The sequence below is a fragment of the Kwoniella dendrophila genome, chromosome 2 (genome assembly GCF_036810415.1).
Source record: "Kwoniella dendrophila CBS 6074 chromosome 2, complete sequence".
NCBI classification, from domain to species: Eukaryota; Fungi; Basidiomycota; class Tremellomycetes; order Tremellales; family Cryptococcaceae; genus Kwoniella; species Kwoniella dendrophila.
This window is the reverse complement of record NC_089477.1, coordinates 1352574-1371302: the sequence shown is the minus strand read 5'-3', so window position 1 is coordinate 1371302 and position 18729 is coordinate 1352574. Positions and strand designations below refer to the sequence as shown.

At 38.9% G+C, this 18729-nt stretch overlaps 7 protein-coding genes and 1 non-coding gene across 8 annotated transcripts; 4 read left to right on the top strand and 4 right to left on the bottom strand.

Annotated features, from left to right (window-relative positions):
- Positions 1-341: 341 nt before the first annotated feature.
- On the top strand, positions 342-3972 carry L201_001921 (uncharacterized protein; the record flags this gene model as incomplete). The annotated part of the gene is made up of 8 exons (XM_066217702.1): positions 342-380; positions 443-552; positions 620-750; positions 824-1061; positions 1124-1459; positions 1516-3095; positions 3154-3794; positions 3862-3972. The coding sequence occupies 8 exons, from the start codon at positions 342-344 to the stop codon at positions 3970-3972; spliced, it is 3186 nt and encodes a 1061-aa protein (XP_066073799.1).
- Positions 3973-4478: 506 nt separating this feature from the next.
- Positions 4479-6439, bottom strand: L201_001920 (uncharacterized protein; the record flags this gene model as incomplete). The annotated part of the gene is made up of 9 exons (XM_066217701.1): positions 4479-4988; positions 5113-5169; positions 5243-5361; positions 5440-5506; positions 5604-5675; positions 5753-5817; positions 5876-5988; positions 6060-6076; positions 6146-6439. The coding sequence occupies 9 exons, from the start codon at positions 6437-6439 to the stop codon at positions 4479-4481; spliced, it is 1314 nt and encodes a 437-aa protein (XP_066073798.1).
- A 381-nt stretch (positions 6440-6820) lies between these two features.
- On the top strand, positions 6821-8943 carry L201_001919 (uncharacterized protein; the record flags this gene model as incomplete). The annotated part of the gene is made up of 7 exons (XM_066217700.1): positions 6821-6895; positions 6988-7122; positions 7195-7357; positions 7437-7651; positions 7752-8566; positions 8647-8725; positions 8791-8943. The coding sequence occupies 7 exons, from the start codon at positions 6821-6823 to the stop codon at positions 8941-8943; spliced, it is 1635 nt and encodes a 544-aa protein (XP_066073797.1).
- A 333-nt stretch (positions 8944-9276) lies between these two features.
- Positions 9277-9367, top strand: L201_001918. The gene has a single exon. It is a non-coding gene; the product is annotated as a tRNA-Phe (tRNA).
- Positions 9368-9957: 590 nt separating this feature from the next.
- L201_001917 (uncharacterized protein) lies at positions 9958-12525 on the bottom strand (the record flags this gene model as incomplete). Its single annotated transcript, XM_066217699.1, has 11 exons — positions 9958-10019; positions 10086-10199; positions 10255-10327; positions 10381-10456; positions 10513-11074; positions 11138-11324; positions 11386-11796; positions 11852-11908; positions 11964-11997; positions 12057-12175; positions 12307-12525. The coding sequence occupies 11 exons, from the start codon at positions 12523-12525 to the stop codon at positions 9958-9960; spliced, it is 1914 nt and encodes a 637-aa protein (XP_066073796.1).
- A 540-nt stretch (positions 12526-13065) lies between these two features.
- Positions 13066-14101, top strand: L201_001916 (uncharacterized protein; the record flags this gene model as incomplete). The annotated part of the gene is made up of 2 exons (XM_066217698.1): positions 13066-13752; positions 13868-14101. 2 exons carry the CDS (start codon positions 13066-13068, stop codon positions 14099-14101), a joined length of 921 nt encoding a protein of 306 aa, XP_066073795.1.
- A 184-nt stretch (positions 14102-14285) lies between these two features.
- Positions 14286-15350, bottom strand: L201_001915 (uncharacterized protein; the record flags this gene model as incomplete). The annotated part of the gene is made up of 5 exons (XM_066217697.1): positions 14286-14333; positions 14415-14540; positions 14650-14737; positions 14881-14963; positions 15030-15350. The coding sequence occupies 5 exons, from the start codon at positions 15348-15350 to the stop codon at positions 14286-14288; spliced, it is 666 nt and encodes a 221-aa protein (XP_066073794.1).
- Positions 15351-15975: 625 nt separating this feature from the next.
- L201_001914 (uncharacterized protein) lies at positions 15976-17465 on the bottom strand (the record flags this gene model as incomplete). Its single annotated transcript, XM_066217696.1, has 2 exons — positions 15976-17267; positions 17363-17465. 2 exons carry the CDS (start codon positions 17463-17465, stop codon positions 15976-15978), a joined length of 1395 nt encoding a protein of 464 aa, XP_066073793.1.
- Between the last annotated feature and the right edge of the window lie 1264 nt (positions 17466-18729).

Here is an 18729-nt window from a genome sequence, read left to right as displayed (position 1 = left end):
CTTGTTTTATTCCTGCAGAAAGGTGTAAGCTTTATTTCCCACTTCTATCCTCAATTCTCAATTTATACACTCCCTCAATAATCTAAAAGATCCGGCCGGCATTGCCGTCGGTAGCAGTTCTTTGATACGCGTGTAATCTATCTTCCATTGCGCCTTGCTTTATTTTGGTTCTGACTTCTCGCCGTCATCATGTGATTCTTATCTTCTGAATGGAATATTTACCCCAAACTCGTCTTCTTCATCTTGTCCCAATACAATCACTTATAAACAAGTAAATCTGGCTGATTATCCAAATTATGTCAATAGCTTAGAACAACCCATTTGTAATTTCACTTTAAATAATGTCTTCCCCTATTGGAACACCCAACGGTAACGGTGGTGTAAGTGATACCTTCCATTCTCCTCTAGTGTCTTTCTTGTGCTGATCAGAACACCCTCATAGCTTCAAGCACCGCTTCCTCAACAAGTCGCCAACTTGATCAATGGTGCTTCAGGACGTTCTTCCAGAGCTAGTTCAGAATCTGGAAGTAACAGAATTAGAAAGGATACCATGTGAGTTTAGCCAAAACTCACCTGTACCTCTAATTTTAAGCTGAGCTGACGATCCTCATCATATTAGAGGTTATAAATCTTCTCCTTTCCCTGCCAAAGCCGAACAACAATCTAATGTAGCTCGTATTCTTGCTGAAAGTGGTTTCATGCCTCAAGAACTCGTACATGGAGAAGTAGACTGGTTCTACAACCATCTCGGTGAGTTTGAGAACTGCCATACCTTTTCTGAATTATAGCTGACGTTACATCACTTATCATTCGACTCTTGCAGGTATTGAAAACTCTTACTTCCTTTGGGAAAAACAAGAAACAATTGCCGATCACATTCTCGCTCTTTTCTCAGCTAAACTCTTAGCTTACACCAAACACGACCCAGAGAAGCTTGTAATCGATCTCGAGAAAATCACTCCTGAAGGTCAAGAGAAAGGTAGAGAAGGTGCAGTTTTCATTCACACTTCAAAAGCTGGTGTCACTGTTTCAGAAGGACCTGGTGCTACCGTAGAACAAAGGTGAGTACTCATGATTCTATTTTGACATGTGATATAATCCTGACTAATTATCTGTTCTGCAGAATTGATCAACTTTTCTTTGACGAATCCACACCTGAAAAAGCCTACCGACTTGAAACCTACCGATCAACCGGTGCTATTTCATCCACGATTTCCCAACAACTTAGATGTTACTTTGTTTCTAGATGTCAATTCCCAACTTCTCCAGCGACCAAAACCGCCAATGGAACCACCGATATCAGATCAGTTTCCGATTCAGCTTTCCTTGAAAGAGCTAGCGAAAACACATTAGATATTTACCAAGATGTCATGAGTGAAGTTGAAAGACGACATGGTCCAGTCATCGAGATGTTTGAAGTTGAGGACAGTCGAGAGAGACGATTGGTTATTGGTTACAAGTGAGTTGTACTGCATTTGCTTACATATTGATACTCTCAGCTGACATTTTAAACAGAATGGGAGGAACCCGAAAGTATTTCTCAGCTCTTAGTGATCTTTACCACTTCTATGGTCTTTACTCTGCCCGAAAATACGTTGAACAATTCTCCAACGGTGTAACCATCATTTCAATGTACCTCAACCCTACCCCTAACTCCCGAGCTCCTCCCATCGAACACTCAATTCACCAAGTCGTCCGAGAAGCCTCATTACTCTACTGTCTTCCAGATAACCCCTTCTTCTCAGCTGCCATTGATGACGATACTCCTCATGCCGTGCAAGAAGCTACTTACGCTTATGTTGGATGGATCTTCGCTCAACACTTCTGTAACAGACTTGGTTCAGCTTATCTTGCCCTGAAGAATGCTCTTGATGAATCAAATCCTAATCACGCTGAAGTTTTGAACAAAATTAAGACTAGATTCAGAGAAGAAACCTTCACCAGAGACAGTATCAAAGAAGTCATTCAAAATCACCCAGAACTTGTTCGAATGCTTTACATCAACTTTGCTATGGTGCATTACCCAGCTGCCGATGAAGCTTCCCAACTTACACCAACCCTTTCTTTCCAAAGAATCAAGACCGAGCAACCATTAACTGATGAACAATTATACCAAAAGATCAGAAGAAACGCTGCCAATCAACACGCTGTACAAATTCTTGAAGCTTTACTCATTTTCAACAAACACGTTCTCAAGTGTAACTTCTACCAGCCCACCAAAGTTGCCCTTTCCTTCAGACTTGACCCCAACTTCCTTCCAGATATCGAATACCCAAAGAAACCTTTCGGTATGTTCTTCATCGTAGGATCCGACTTTAGAGGTTTCCACGTCAGATTCAGAGATGTCGCTCGAGGTGGTATCCGAGTCATTAGATCCCGAAGTAAGGAAAACTACAACTCTAACGTTAGAACCCTCTTCGACGAAAACTACGCTTTATCATCTACTCAAAACTTGAAGAACAAAGATATTCCAGAAGGTGGTGCTAAAGGTACTATCTTACCAGATGTCAATGCCAACTACAAGCAATGTTTCGAAAAATACGCCGACTCTATTATCGATTTACTTATTCCAGGTAAAACACCAGGTATCAAAGGAAAGATTGTCGATGTTAGTGGTAGACAAGACCCTGAGATTCTTTTCTTCGGTCCAGATGAAAACACTGCCGACTTAATGGACTGGGCTGCTCAACATGCTCGATCAAGACAAGCAACTTGGTGGAAATCATTCACCACTGGTAAATCTGCTGAATTACTTGGTGGTATCCCTCACGATACATACGGTATGACTTCATTATCAGTACGACAGTACATCATTGGTGTTCTTAAAGCACATGGTCTCGACGAGAAAAACGTTACCAAACTCCAAACTGGTGGACCTGATGGTGATCTTGGTTCCAACGAAATCTTACTTTCTAAAGATAAGACTGTTGGTATTATCGATGGAAGTGGTATCATATATGACCCAGCAGGTCTTGATAGACCTGAATTAATCAGACTTGCCAAAGGTAGAAAGATGGTTTCTGAATTCGATGCTTCTAAATTCGGTCCTGAAGGTTACCGAGTCTTGGTGGATGACAAAGATTTGAAATTACCTTGTAAGTTTTCTTCTTATCATTTAGCTGTGAGGGTGATTGTTAATCAAGTCGTATATAGCCGGTGAAGTCGTCCCAGATGGTACTCAATATCGAAACGAATTCCACTTCAGAGTCAAGGCTGATCTTTTCGTTCCATGTGGTGGAAGACCTGAAGCTGTCAATATCTCCAATGTTAACAGACTTGTCGATTCTGACGGTAAACCACACTTCAAATACATTGTTGAAGGTGCCAACTTATTCTTCACTCAACAAGCACGATTCTTCATGGAAAAGAAAGGTGTTACACATTTCAAAGATGCTTCAACTAACAAAGGTGGTGTTACTTCATCATCCCTTGAAGTACTTGCTGGTCTTGGTTTGAATGATGAAGAATACTTAGATTTAATGGTCTTCAAAGATGGTAAACCATCACCATTCTACCAAAGTTACGTTAAAGATATTCAAGCTAAAATTGCTGAAAACGCTACTCAAGAATACAGCTGTATTACCAAAGAATGGCAAAGAAACAAGGGTACTAAATCAAGAACTCAAATTTCAGATACACTTTCATCTACTCTCAATGACTTACAAAATGAACTTGAAGTCTCAGATCTTTACGAAAACATTGCCAGTCGAAAGAATGTCTTATCAAGAGCTATTCCTAAGACTTTAGTAGACAAAGTTGGTTTAGATACTTTGATGCAAAGACTTCCAGAACAAGTGAGTTTATTTTCCGCCTTTCACTTATAGCTGAGGCGCCTTTACTGACATCCTTTCCGTTTTTCAGTATCAACGAGCTATTTGGTCCGCTTGGGTCAGCTCTCACTACATTTACGAATGTTCACTTCAAGCTTCAAATGTCGATTTCTTCCATTTCTTCTCCAAGCTTTCCGCTTAAATACAACTATTTAATTTAATTTAATTTGACTTTTTGCTTATTTGAGGAGTGGGAGAATGTTTATAAGGTTGAAAAAAAGTGTACAGAGGAGGTGAATCATTAAATCATGTGTGTATAATAGTAAAAAACAAAAACCGAATTTTGGCATATAGGACATTTACTTTCATTAAATTCAAAAAACATACAATAAAAAGGCATTTATTAATACGTGAATGAAGGGAAGTATAAGGGGAAAGACGTTTGGTCTCATTAATCATGCATTGATCTTTCTGTGAATATCTGTTAGTTGCAACACGAGTAGCATATCTGTAACTTAGCATAACCAATTGGGGTATTATGCTTTTAGAATGACCGCAAACCCATGAACTGTTGGTTGTATACAGAGTATGCATTGATTCAAGCATATATACAGGTAGTCCTTTACCGCTAAACCTTCTTGGTATTATTTTATCTACATTTTCTTTCTCTTTCGTACCTTGTATTTCGTAATAAATCCTTTTATGCAATTATTCTATATGAGCTTTCTTTGATCTATTTCCTTTATCTTTTATATCAATTTCATTTGGATCTTTCAAATCATCAGCTTCTTTTCTAATGTCTTTAACTTCATCTTCAGTCAATTCTCTACCATCATCTTTCAATAAAGTTTTTTTAGCTCTACGTAAATTAAAAGGTTCGATTAAATTTTGTAGTTGTGGCCATAACTGATCCAATGCAGCCATTGTTTGAATATGTTGATTTTCATCGTTATTAGGTGATTTAAATTTAGATACAGGTGATGATGATGGTAAAGAAGCGGAAAATGTTTTAAAGTCAGTTATTGTTGTTTCACTATCACCATTACCATTTGCGTCATTATTTCTAACTTCTTCATTCGAAGAAGTAGAAATTGAAGAAATAATAGATGATGATGAAGACGATGAAGGAGGTGATTTTAGACCAGCAGCGATAAGTACCTCGTCTGAAGATGATCCACTTAACGAAAATAATGATGATGGATATGTTTTCGCAAAGTACTATGTGAAATGAATGAGTATTAAGTTAACTACCGTTTCAATCGTTCTCGCTGCCATTGCAATCTGTCTTTGTCTCTTCCTATGATGAACGATCGCATTTGCTAAAGCAAAATGATGTACTTACCTCTAATAATGGTGCAGTAGATTCATAATACGCCTGTAACCTCTTTGAGAAAGTTTCCTATTTGCGCATACATATCATGTTTGTATCAGTCTTCATTACATCCCAAATGATCATAGTACGTATCACTTACAGGGGTATCATCTGGTCTTCTGGATAATGGTTCACCTGTTATATCATCTTTCCCAGGTACTTTAGGTGCTGAATATGTTGTGTTATATACTCTTCCAGAAGGAAGGTGAACCCATCGGGCTATTTATAAGAATCGTTTGATTTAGTATTTGTACTCACTTCTTTGAGCACTGATTTCTCAATCGATAATGTATTCACCTGATATACGAGCCATAATGACTGCATCTGGTACATTGAGATGAACAATCATATTTAAAGGACGATTCTGAGAATATCTATTAGTTCATAGGACTATGTGCAGATGCGTTTGAAATAAAGTGATAACGTATTCCCAAGAATACGATGACGCAGTGTAATCTCACCTCTTGATTTAAAACCGAATCTAAAAGTTCACCTTGATGTAAAGTTCGAGGGAAACCATCTATTATCCAACTCTAAACAGCATCATTTGACATCATATCAGACAACACTTTCCGGGGTGTCTGAAGTCAAAGTCAACTATTCCACTCACTTTCCCATGCAATCTATCCAATTCTGTCTTGACAATCTCCAACATCAACTCATCTGAAACTAAGCCTATTTGATTCGACTTCTTTAGCTATCGTTTCCGCTTCTCTAAGGAAAATCAACTTACCTCCACTGGCCACTATAGCTTCAGCCTTTTTACCGACTTCTGACTGAGCTGCGATCTCCTTTCGTAGTACATCACCAGTCGAGACAAATGCTATGTCGTATTCTTTGATCAACCTGAAGAGGAAATTAAATCATTGGTTGAATATCATCAATTTGACTGTTTGAAATGAGGTTGAGTGACGTACCGTGCGCTCAACGTTCCCTACATAGCAGATATATGGTTTGAAAAATCAATAGGGAATATGATGATGTATTCAGAGCCTCGACTCACCTTTCCACTACCAGGTTTACCAAAGATTAACATTCTCAAACCCCTTTCTTCAACACCTTCATATTGTTCACTATGATTTTGTAAAACAGCATTTTTGAATTTTTCTGTTATATTATTCACACTCTCTGATAATGACTCTAGAGTTTGATTTACAGCCGCAGGTATCGATGATGATATTGTAGATTTACTTGATGATGGTTCGAATCTCCTCAATGAAGTGGAAAAGCAACGCCTAGGTATACGTAACGATATTGGGGAGATATGACGAAGGGGAATTAAAGGTCGTAATGACATGGTTGAACGCGTCAATGATGGTAGCTAAATGAGACAGGATCTGCAATATACGAGAGTGGTGTAAGAACAACTTTGACTTGAGCTTGATAAATCTTGATTGGCTGTTCACCTGCAGCTCGTTATCTGTTGAGGTGATACGAAAGATAGAGAAAGGACACTTAAAGCTGAAGGATGTAGTAGTTTATGGGGTATATATTACGGTAGATTGAGGTGAATATGTCATAAGTTAACCGGAAAAACCGAATCTAAAGCGCGAATAATAATGTTCAAACATCTAATTCTTTCAACATTATTTGTGAATCCAAATATACCACTTGATCCGATTGTTCACATCCGATTAGCAAGATCACAATCAGCAGCTCCGAAAAGCTGTAAAACAATATGGTTAACGAAAGTGATCAAGTTTATCGACCGGACTTCTTTCCTGTTGCACAACCTGCGGCAAGGGATTTACAGGTAAGTTTTCGAAAAGTGAATTTGGGCAGATCATTTGGTCTTGCATCCTAGACCTCATGTGTATATCACTAACGCTGTCTACCTATCTACAGCGGCCAACCTTTGGTAGATCTCAAGATATAAGAGGGGGTAATGTTAAACATGTTAGAAGTGTAGCATGGTCTTGTGATGGACGAAGAATCGCTACCGGAGGAGAGTTTAAGGAATTGTTAGTTTGGGATACTAAGGTGAATGTGAGTAACTCTTTTCTGAACGATGATATTATTTGTATTGACGGATCAAATTGGAATGGCCGATAGATAGATGCAAGAGGTTCAACTTCGTTACCTTCCTCATCGAAAACAAGTGTACATAATGGTCACGTAGGATCGATAGTATGGTCACCTGTAAATCCCAATATTCTGATTTCAGGCGATAAAGGTTCTTCAGCTGGTGGAATTATCGCAATTTGGGATATTAGCTGTAAGTCAGTGTGAAAACCTATCCTCCTTGGAAACACGTCTCAACTTTCAGTGACTAACCCTGACGTCTTGTGAAATAGCACCTTCTGCACCTTTAACAACATTTAAAATACCTGGAGACGTTCTGAGCATTTCTTTCCATCCTTCCGGTCGACATTTCGCTGTAGTTTGTCCACAGAGAAATAGAGATGAAGTGTTTTTCTATTGGTTAAATACAGTTGATGGTGTAGAAAAATGGGAGAAAAGGGAAGATATAGCTTTAGGTGGTGCTTTGATGGATATTGGAGCTGAAGAAGTGAGTTTAAACCGACATTTGTATACTGCATATGTTGTTTTCCTCAATTTCCGACCAACTTTTTGTTTGAAATAATATGCTTATCTTCTAATTTCCACAGATAAATAGTTTACGATTCATAAATTCAGGTAAACTTGTTTGTGCGGTATCAAACGATGGTTCAGTAAACGCTTGGATATATCCATCTCAATTACAGATCCAGCAACAAGAAGAAGAAGAAATAACAGAAGATATACCTGAACCAAAAATTATGGAAAGTGGACCTTCTACAACTCCTTCTACACCTAAATTACTTGTGGAAGAAGAGATCAGTCAAGAAGCTGAGAAAAGTAGAGAAGCAAGTAGAGAAGGTTCACCTGAAAATACAAGAGAAGGTAAAGAAGTTGAAACCGATAATGCTGAAGATCAAGTTGATATCGATATGACTGAAGAATCGAAACAAGGGGAAACTGAAGAAACCACTAAACCTGATGAAGATCAAGAAGGAAAAGACGAACCATCCGAGAATGCTCAAAATCGAGAAGAAGAAGAATCAAAACCACAGGAAGCAGGGGAAGATAATGGGGGTGATGTGGAGATGACTGAATCCACCGACAACAGGATTGAATCGAAGCCAGAAACAAAGGACATAACGGAGAATTTGCCAATATCATCAGCTGCTCCAAGTCGACATCCAACTCCACCTTTACCACCAAATGGATTACCACCCTCAACTTCTACTAAACAGGTGACTTTAGATAAAAAGAAACCTAAACAACTAAATAGATTTAGACATGCTATTTGCCATAGTGCAAGTCTGTTGAGTTTAGCTTTTGATCCTCAAGGTAAATATTTAGCTGTAGGCGGTCAAGATGCTCTATTAAGTATGTTTGATACGAGAGATTGGATTTGTGAGAGGACTTTTGACGTTTGCTCGTGAGTACTCATTTGTATCCCTATCTTTAATGTAAACAAAGTTCTATCTTGAATTTTGACGGAACCTTGTATAACTTCAGATCGGCTATAAGGCAAATAGCTTTTTCTCACGATGGAGAATACCTAGCGTTAGGGGGAGATGATAATTACATCGCTATAGTGAGTCTTACAGCTGATGATTTCTTACTTTGATTAAGCTGACCAGAAACCTTCCTCTTAATTAGGTTTCGGTTTATACAGGTTCAACAGTAGCTAAATTACCTGTAACCGGTATGGTCAGTTCATTAGCTTGGCATCCAAAAGTAAATTGGTTAGCATATAGTTATTCAGGTAAAATAGCTTCACCTATCTGGCATATTGTACATCAAGAAACATAGTATGCATCATGAAATATGGATCACACTCGAATTGGCCTATGATGGGAATGAACTGATGTGAATTAATATGATTGCCGGCTTTGGGTTGTGCCCACACGTACAAGCCAACTGAATATACTCGACTTAATAATCTTACATCCCCGTTATAAGTCGGATCTACTGACTGTTCGCCGCCAATGCATTCCTCTAATCGTTCACACCGATAATTCGAGCTGCAATGATGAATCAAGATGCTCCATTGTTGATCTCCGCAAGTTCGTCCAATCTACGAAGCCAGAATACATCAAGGGTTTATAGGTTGATACCACACATAGCGAGCATCAACCACTCAATGGCGACATAGCTCAGTTGGGAGAGCGCACGACTGAAGTTTATATCTAATTCTTCAATCGTGCGGTCCCTGGTTCGATCCCGGGTGGCGCCACTTTCTTTTGCTATCCGGTTTCGAGATGGTAAAATTTTTCTTGCACCCAATCATCAAGTTATTGTATGCTTTTTCTAACAATGGCATAGGAGCGTATACGAGTGTATACAATCCAAGAGAGACTAACTTGGCTTGACGGTACTCGCATAGACATATTAGCGAGCTTATTTTTGATATCGACTCCCAAAATATGTGGGACATGTGTTTCAACCGTCATCGGAAGAGTGTTTGTAATCGTATCATGTGGAATGCAATTCAAGCAAGTTGTAACCGAACAAGCTATGGGTATTAATAATGGGTATCTATCGCATGCAAAATAATTGTCTATAAAGATTAATCGAATGTGTGTATATATTCCGTTATGCGGCACACAAAAGATTAATGACATGAGGTGAAAACGAAAATGAAACTAATTGACACAATTTAAACGAAGTTTATGCAGATATCTAATCTAGATGAAAAACAGATTTAAGTAATAAAACAACTTTCCATATATATTATATGTTTATTTCTAATTTTCATCATTTAAACTTCTCTCTCTTCTTCTGCTAATCTTTCCTTCTATATTATCTTGGCATTTGGTCGTTCGTTTATGCTACACCTTTGGTAGCTGACTTAGAAATCAATTTAGCTTTTTCGATTTGTGCTTGACCTGATGGAGAGAGATGGTTCGTCAATAAAGTGTTACCGTTTTATACACTGACAACGAATAACTTACTTCGTTTGACTAATGATTTCTTGTAATCTACAATGGAAATATCTTCTTTAGTAAGGTTAATAACCTTCTTGTCTTTGACTTCCCAAAGATCTTCAGCGACTTGTGAGATAAGTCCTGTTGGCAAATTAAATAAGCTAAATTTCTCCTTCTTCCAAACAAAAAAACTTACTGAAATCGTGCGATACAATTACTACACCACCAGAGAAGGCTTTGATAGCTTCGGCAAGGGCATCGATGGAGTCCTGTTTAGAATGTCAGTCACTAGTCTAAATCGGCAGGATTTGATCCAACTTACCATATCCAAGTGGTTAGTAGGTTCATCAAGTAAGATGATGTGAGGCATTTCCATAGCCAAGATAGCGAATACAACTCTGTGGAACAGTAAATCAGCCATTTATCGTCATTGAAGACCGGACTTGGTACTCACCGGTTTCGGAGACCATCTGAAAGCTGAGAGATTGGACTGGTTTGATGGGCACCGGTGATACCGAATCGACCGACTTGACCTCTCCAGAATTGGAGATCTTTCTCTGGGAATTTATCGTGGTAGAGGGAAGCAATGTGTTCAACAGGTGACTTGTCGTATGGTAATTGATCAGCAGAGTGTTGGGAGTATTTGGCGAGTTTCAATTGAGTGTGTCTGTTGACTGAACCTTCTACAGGTGAAAGGGCACCGGTGATCAAGTTAAGTAAGGTGGATTTACCAGTACCGTTGTCACCAACGATAGCAATTCTAGAATCCATGTCAATACCGAAAGACAAGTCTTTGTAAAGGTAATCTTTCTTTTCTCCAGAATATGAGAAAGCGACATCTGAGAAAGCGATAATGGGTGGAGGGAGTTTCTTGACATCCTCGAAGTTAAATCGAAGTGGTTTTCGACCTTCAATCTTCTCAACAAGACCTGCAGCCTCCATTTTATCGATAATCTTCTGTTTAGATTTGGCTTGTTTGACCAAGTTTGCATAAGTACCAGCAGATGAAATGAATTCTATATGGAAAGCAAATCGCGATTTAATTAACTGATTCCGTATGTTATAAAATGATTACTTACTCTTGATATGGGCAATTTCTTCTTGTTGTTTGTTGTAGGCTTTCATTTGGTTAACTTCGTTTTCGGCTTTGGTTCTAACGTATGTAGTGTAGTTACCACCATAGTAGACAAGCTTCTTCTTGACGGTTAAATCCATAATGTTGGTACAAACGGTATCCATGAAATCGGCAGAGTGGGAAGTTAAAATCTAAAAGGCAGAAATGACTGTTAGTTCATATATATTTGTGAAACCACCTCAGATGACTCACTAAAATGTGGTTGTAGGTGGATAAATAAGCTTCAAGCCATACGACAGCACCTAAATCCAAATGGGAAGTAGGTTCATCAAGTAAGAGAACATGAGGTTTGATGAATAAAGCTCTAGCAAGAGCTACTCTCATTCTCCAACCACCAGACATATCTTTAGTTGGTTTAGCCATCATTGCTTGGTTGAAACCTAAACCATTCAAAATAGCACCTGCTTTAGCTTCAAATGTTGATGGATCCATTTCTTCTAATTCTTCGTAGATTAGTTCAAGACCGATTTCGTCAACTTCATCAGCTACAGCCATATCTTCAGCCAATTTTTCAAGTTTGGCTACTTTCTCTTTGGCTGAAGCAACAATGTAATCAAGGGCATTGACATCAGATGGTTCTACAGCACCTCTTACAAGGTAGATCTGGAAAAGTCGGCTATTAGCTTGATTGATATGACCAAGTCAGTCGAACACTCACATCGATGTGGTCTGGGATTTCAATATCTCGCTCAGCGATGGATTGTAAGAAGGTTGACTGTAGTGAATGGTTAGTATAACGATTTTCTCGTCGTTTCATACAGACTGCTCACCTTTCCTGAACCATTTTCACCCAAAAGACCGTATCTGAGGTAAATTGGTTATTTCAGCTTGAGCCATTATAAACAAGCTACGTGAATGCTCACCGTTGACCGTAATTTAATGCGATTTCAGCACCTTCAATCAATAGTCTACCGTGGAAAGAAAGTGTGTAAGAGTCGATCTTGATATCTCGACCTTTAGCATCTGATACGAGAACACCGTTCTATAGGTAACAGCAGGTGTGATTAGCAAAAAAGGACACTGATACAGTCCGGAGTAATTAATAGTCCCAATGCATTGACTGTCTGTTTCACCATACGGATCCGAATTAACGAGTGAAAAGTTGAAACTTACAGCACTTCTATCAGTAGCTACGGTTAATTTTTTCATTTGAGCAGCGGCATCTAAAGATAAATCTTCAGTTGAACCGGTTGCTGATAAACTTGTTAGAGGAGTTGAACCACCATTGACAGAAGCTGAAGGTGTTGATTTTGATGAACCAGTTTTACCTTTTTCAGCATTTTTAGCTGCTTTTTCTGCTAATCTCTTTTGTTTTGAAGCTGATGGAGGCATTTTGAGAGTTTTTTTCGTTTACTTTGGTTTTACAAATGAAAAGAGAAGGAAACAATAAGCGAGTTGTATATATGAGGTCAAAGATGATACAATCTAAATCTGTTGACACTCTTTTGAGGTTTTTTTTTTTTTGGATGAAAGGAATAAAGAGAAACGAAAAGAATGGAAAACCCTCCAAAAAGTAAAAAGTAAGCTTGAATGGAAATTAAAAGGTTTGTTCAGGGTAGAAAATTGAGTATAAGTGCACCGTGAAGCAGTTTCATAATGGCCACCCATCATATTAGGACATTTACATTTTGCATTAACAATTTTACATCAAAAATTGACGTCACGTGAAAAAACCTATTGTACTTAGCTTGGATATGGGATATTTGGTTCCGCTTAGAAGAGTAGTACCCTATTAATTCCTCCACTTGAACAGTTCATCGAAAGATGAGATGAAGAAAGATATGTAATCAACCATTACCATTCAATCTGTACAGATTGACCAATACATAGACTTCTTGTTCATTGCATAGTATCTTAATCCGGCTTTTCATCATGTCGCAGTATCCTCTATCGTCTGACCAAGTTCATTCAATTTTATCATATTTAGATTTACCTCAATCTGATGTATTACCAAAACCTCCAATTTTATTTCTCAAAGAACACATATCTAAATTACCTTTTGAATATTTAGTATACTTTTCATATTTGACACCAAAAGAATTAGGTGATAGTATACCAATAATAAAGCAACGAAGGTTATTATATGCTACATCAATACCTAAACCTGAAATATTAAGTTTATATCAAGGTAGATTAAGATGGCCATTATTATGGGAAAGATTAGGTGGTGATCCAAATTTTTTATTTAATAATGATGATGAAAAAAATTCAAAAAATGCTATCGAAGAAGAAGAATGGGTATCGAATGAATTTATGAATGATATAGATAAAAATAAATCACAACAAGTTAAAAAATTAGGTGGTTTTTTAAGAATTTTAGAAGAAGAAAGAGAATCAGAACAAATTAGATTAGCTAAAATGAAAGAAAGAAATTTAGATTCAAAAGGTGAAGAATTTGATGATGAATCTGATGAAGATGATGATGAAGAGGAAAATCATTTACATACACAACAATATCAAAATGTAAATACACAACGTGTAGAAATTGCAGAAGATCAAGAAGAGGTTGAAAGGATATTCGAGAAAAGGCTATTAGAGATATTCTTAGATGGAATGGATGTAAGTTTTTTCAGCTCGTCTTATGTGATAGATCAGCTGTATTATCTCTACATCTTGCCCCGACCTTCTCATTTCAAATCACTGCAAATATGCTGATTCTCATCTATTCGCATAGACAATCGATTACACACAGATAGATTTCAATGAACCCCCGCGAGGCGACCCGATAGCTGTCAGAGATGCCGAAGATAGATATTTTGACGATGAGGAACCTAGCAAAACACCTAACGGGCACGATCAAGGTCGAGGGAAAGAATTGTCGATAGCGGAAACTAGATTGAAACAGGTGGAGAATGGTGATCTTGGTGAACAACAGAGGCAGAATGGTCAAGGTGAATATGATTATTGACGGAATTGCAGAATGAAGAAAGTACCAAATAGACATATATATCGTTCACGTTGTATCATTTGTCACAATCATACCTGTTGTATCCTTAACCAATGCCACAAATCATCTCAATGCTCTGTCACAAACAGATAAGGCGTTGTCTGCATATTGATCTGGATATTCCGTATCTAAATCGTACTCGAGCTCAATATGGCAAAACTTTACTAATATACAATATCTTTCCATTACTTGTCTGAATCCCAATTCGAAGGTACATCAGTCTGAAACCGTAACCTGTCATATGGAGAAACCGAAAAGGGGAATTAAGACTTACCTCTTTGACACCTAGTACCTCTATATCAGGCTGTACTTTCCATCCAGTCTTAATCGATTTACCCTGTACCATTTCGACAGTGAACCCATCCAACATGGTCTTCACTTTTCCTGATTCAAGTGTGCCCTACAACCATGTGAAACAATGATATGTTAGCTTATGATTCTGCTTGTCCGATATTCTGTTGTGACACCTTAAGATGGAAAGCAGTATGTGTCGTATACAAATCACTTACATCGATAATGTGCGCACTCAAAAATCTCTCTGTATTCGTCTTCGAGCTCGAAAATGCACCTTTATACGTTAATCCTGGATACTGGTGGCTATAAAGTGGAACTCATAAGTTGGCAGTCTTAGCGGTGTTACAGAACAAGGACAAGGCTCAACACCCGCTAGAATCATTATAACCAGATTTCGCAATGAAAGGGGCTGCTTCAAGGATATAAGAAGGAGGAATACCACTTACGGTTTCCGTCCAAGTGATAGTATAGCCTTATCAACGGGAACCAGTAAGGTAGATTGTTTATCCCTAGAAACTAACCTTCCGGTCTACTCAATTCATTAGATTAGTATATACCCATGAAAAACTTTACCCAGTATAAGGATAATACTTACTATAGAGGGACTATCTCTAGCGTAATTCCACCACAAACTGGCCCCTCTCTCAGCGGTTAACGCATCAGCCAAAGTAGGTCCACCTCCTCCATTGCCAGTTGTCGATCCTATTTTGCCGCCTGGAGCTGATTGTATAGCGTCTACTATATCACCTTTCTGCATCGAAGTTCCTCTTCCTCTGTTCTTGTTTACCGAAGAATCGGAATCACTGTCTTTCAATTGCGTTATACCCCATCCGACACCTAATGAAACTGTCGAAAGAAATACCAGTTGCCCAGGTAAGGTATGTAATCGTAGTAATCTTGGTATTCGTGCAGCCATATCTGGGTTATCGGGTTTCTTGATGTCTTTGGTCTACTCAGCGAAGTATTATGTGATGTTAGTGCACTCAACAAGAGAAATTGCCTCAGAACAGATATAAAGCCAGATGTAATGGTAAGATCGGGATTGGAAGAATCAGTAGTTCACATTTCGAATATTGGAGATCTGCGGTGGAGGTAAAGTGGAGGACGGTTGCGCATACAAGTTAACCCTGAACAACCTAAACTGACGGATCAAAGACAAACAAGATACGTTGATGCATCAATTATCTGCAAGACCTCAAGACATCAACAAGTGAACTATCTGTCATAGACGTACTGAAGACACTCACTGTGATACGGAGAATACATGAAAGTATGATTCAATGGACGCAAACTAATATGCAAAACACGGACAATCCAGGCGACAACGACAAGTCACACCAGTGTGGTGGAAGAACGCGTCAATTGCGTGACATTCGATTTCGATAAGAACTGAATTTGCAGCCATTGGAAACGTAAGCAGGAAGGACACAGACACGAGGGGCACATACCTTGGGCCAAATAACACTACATGAGTGAGACAGGAAACGATAGGCTGTGAGAGCTTGTAAGTGACCGATAATCAGCAATTAGGCTACCTTTTTTTACCCCTTCAAGTGTTGATTCTCTGTTGATACAATTTTCAGTCTTTTGGTAGACTCTTTCAACAAATCATCTATGTCGACCCGTCTTCTAAATGGTGTTGAATATGATATTACATCGTTTCGACTTGGTGCCCATGAATTGTCAAATGTTGGATTTAGGGTATCACCTCTTTCTTGTTGCTCGTACTCGGTATCCATATCTTCAGTATGATCTTGATACTGATAATACTCGCCGCGATTGAATGACAATCTCTTCAAAGATTCACTGAGCTGATTGGATGGTCCAGGGACTTGAGGTAAATCGTGACGTCCATTTCCATCAGAAGAACTTGCGACTACTGGAACAGCACTGGTAAGGGATGTTAGCGGTGACCATCCGGTAGGTTTACGGCCGTTTTGTTTACGAGAAGCTGGATTTACCGAGTCTTTAGGAGCTTCAGCCGATCGAATGGGATCAGTTTGCTCATGTCGGGGATGAATTATTGTATTGGGTGAAGCTACCAGAACAGGAGGAGCATTTGATGTGGAATTCGCATGAGTGATTTCTCGATTCCAGTATTTTTTAGGGATGGCTATTGTTTTCCTTCTGTTGAGGACCACTTTAGAATCATACTGTTGACGATATGACACATCATGCGAGTTGGTGTCATCTGCAGCGCGATATGCTTTACTTGACAGAGAAGGTGCATTCTTGAGGGATAGAAGGACTTGTGCTGCGGATTGGATTTCGCGTGATTCTTTGCTTATCGGATGGACACTTCCTCTTGGTGAATGGAGTCTGGTAGTTGATGGGACCCTAACGACAGCTTGATTAACAGGCGTATGTGAAGAAAATGGTGTAGCTTGATCTTTTCTACCGATATTCTTCCGATGTTTGATAATGTGCAGCTGGGGTTCGACAGCTTGAAGACTTTGAAGACTTTGGTCATCATCAGAATCACCGGTGATATCGATTGGGTGATCGTAGCTACTCCCTTTACCAATGACATATCGGTTGTCATGAAGCCAACTTGGTAGGAATGTGTAGGGTTCATCATTCGTTCGTGGTTGTCTACCTTCATCAGCTGGAGGTGAGTTGCCTGGGAGAGTTGGTGTTGATGAGGTTGCTGATGGTACGGTGGCTTGAACCCCATTGGACGATGAAGTCTGACTGACAACTGGGTTTGCTTCTTCGTTTCTATTACGAGATTTACTTCTTGAAATGACTTTCCATCCCTTTTTATGTCTTTTGCCAGGACCATAAGGATCTTTTGATCTATCAAGATTGGTTGTTCTACCTAGAGGTGGGGGTGCTAACACAATGGCATCAAAGTAACCATTAGCCAATCTCGTCCATTGAATAATGGACAAAGGACACCGATAAGAGAAGGAGTCACTCAATACTCACACTTGGGGGTTCTGCCTCCTCTTTTCTTGGGTTTTTCCGAATCGTCCGGCTCGCTCGAGAGGGGATTCCCAACTAACAGTGGTTTTACGTTAGGGAGTGACATGAGATTTGAGGAGTCTGATGAATTCGTGTTACATTAAGCTATACACAACTAGGAGGACTGAGGAGTACAAGAATGTTAAGTGGAAAAGTGAAGGGAAATTATAAAAATATATATAAAGTTGCTGACAATGATGACCGTTACATCTAAAAGCAGAGCTGTCACCTGTATTAGATGAGGCAAACAAGAATGATATTTTAATTGCGTCACATTGCAATTGTTGATTTACCATCAATGAACTTTAATATTACATATGCGCTCGTAAACAAAACAGTCGCGTCATCCAGTTGACATCAACCAATCTTAAGTCGGGTCATGCGGTCTATGGTAAAGATCATAAATATAGCTTCATAATAAATCAAATAGGTCACTATTCATACGACTCGAAAAAACAGCACTGCTCTATTATGTGACTTTGAACGTAATGACAAAATACAAAACTACAGGTACACTCGTCACTGTTTACATCCAGCTTATCTCATTACGAGGAGGAGTAGGGGACTAAGTCAATTGTTGCTCTACTAAACAGGAAAATCGCTTTCAGGACGCTTTACAGTAATTCGACTTGATGGCAACAACGAATTGAACCAGCTACTCACTCTGACTGCTAACGATTCCAAGGATCAAACGGTGCTTGTCTTCCGGCTCCCTCTCTTATCGCTTGAAATATCACTTTAGGATTTACTGAAGTGTGTACCCTACAATCTCTTTCAATTTTTTGGAGAACTTTTAGGAGATGAATATGTCTATTGGTAGCTTTTTTCCAATTTCCATAGGTAAATGCCATATATTCTTCGAAAGCACTGTGTAACTATCAACACAGCTTACTGATCAGCGTGTTGCTATGATTATCATTTAGTTCTTTCCAACAACATACCATGGCTTTGGATTGTTCCAGCTGTTCTCCATCGGCACTCTCATCAAATTGAACAATTTGAAGTAACGTTTTCTGCAGAAGTATGTGACAATCGGCTTCACACTACTTACGAAGTGAAAAATAAAAAATGGGATTGATCAGTCTTGAGTTGACATGATGAACATGGTCAGGTTGTTGGTTTGTGCGAAAGGGAAGGGAACAAACATATTCAATGAGATCAAATATTATCGCTCGATTTCGGATCAAATCTTCTCGTGGGAGGAACCAAGGATCGATAGGTACTTGTGCTGGTCTGAGAAAAAGCCATGAAGGTATACTTTCTGTTGGTGAATGTGAAAAAGTTCTCAGTGGGATTTCTTCCTTTAGTTCCGTGGTATATTTCGACTGTGT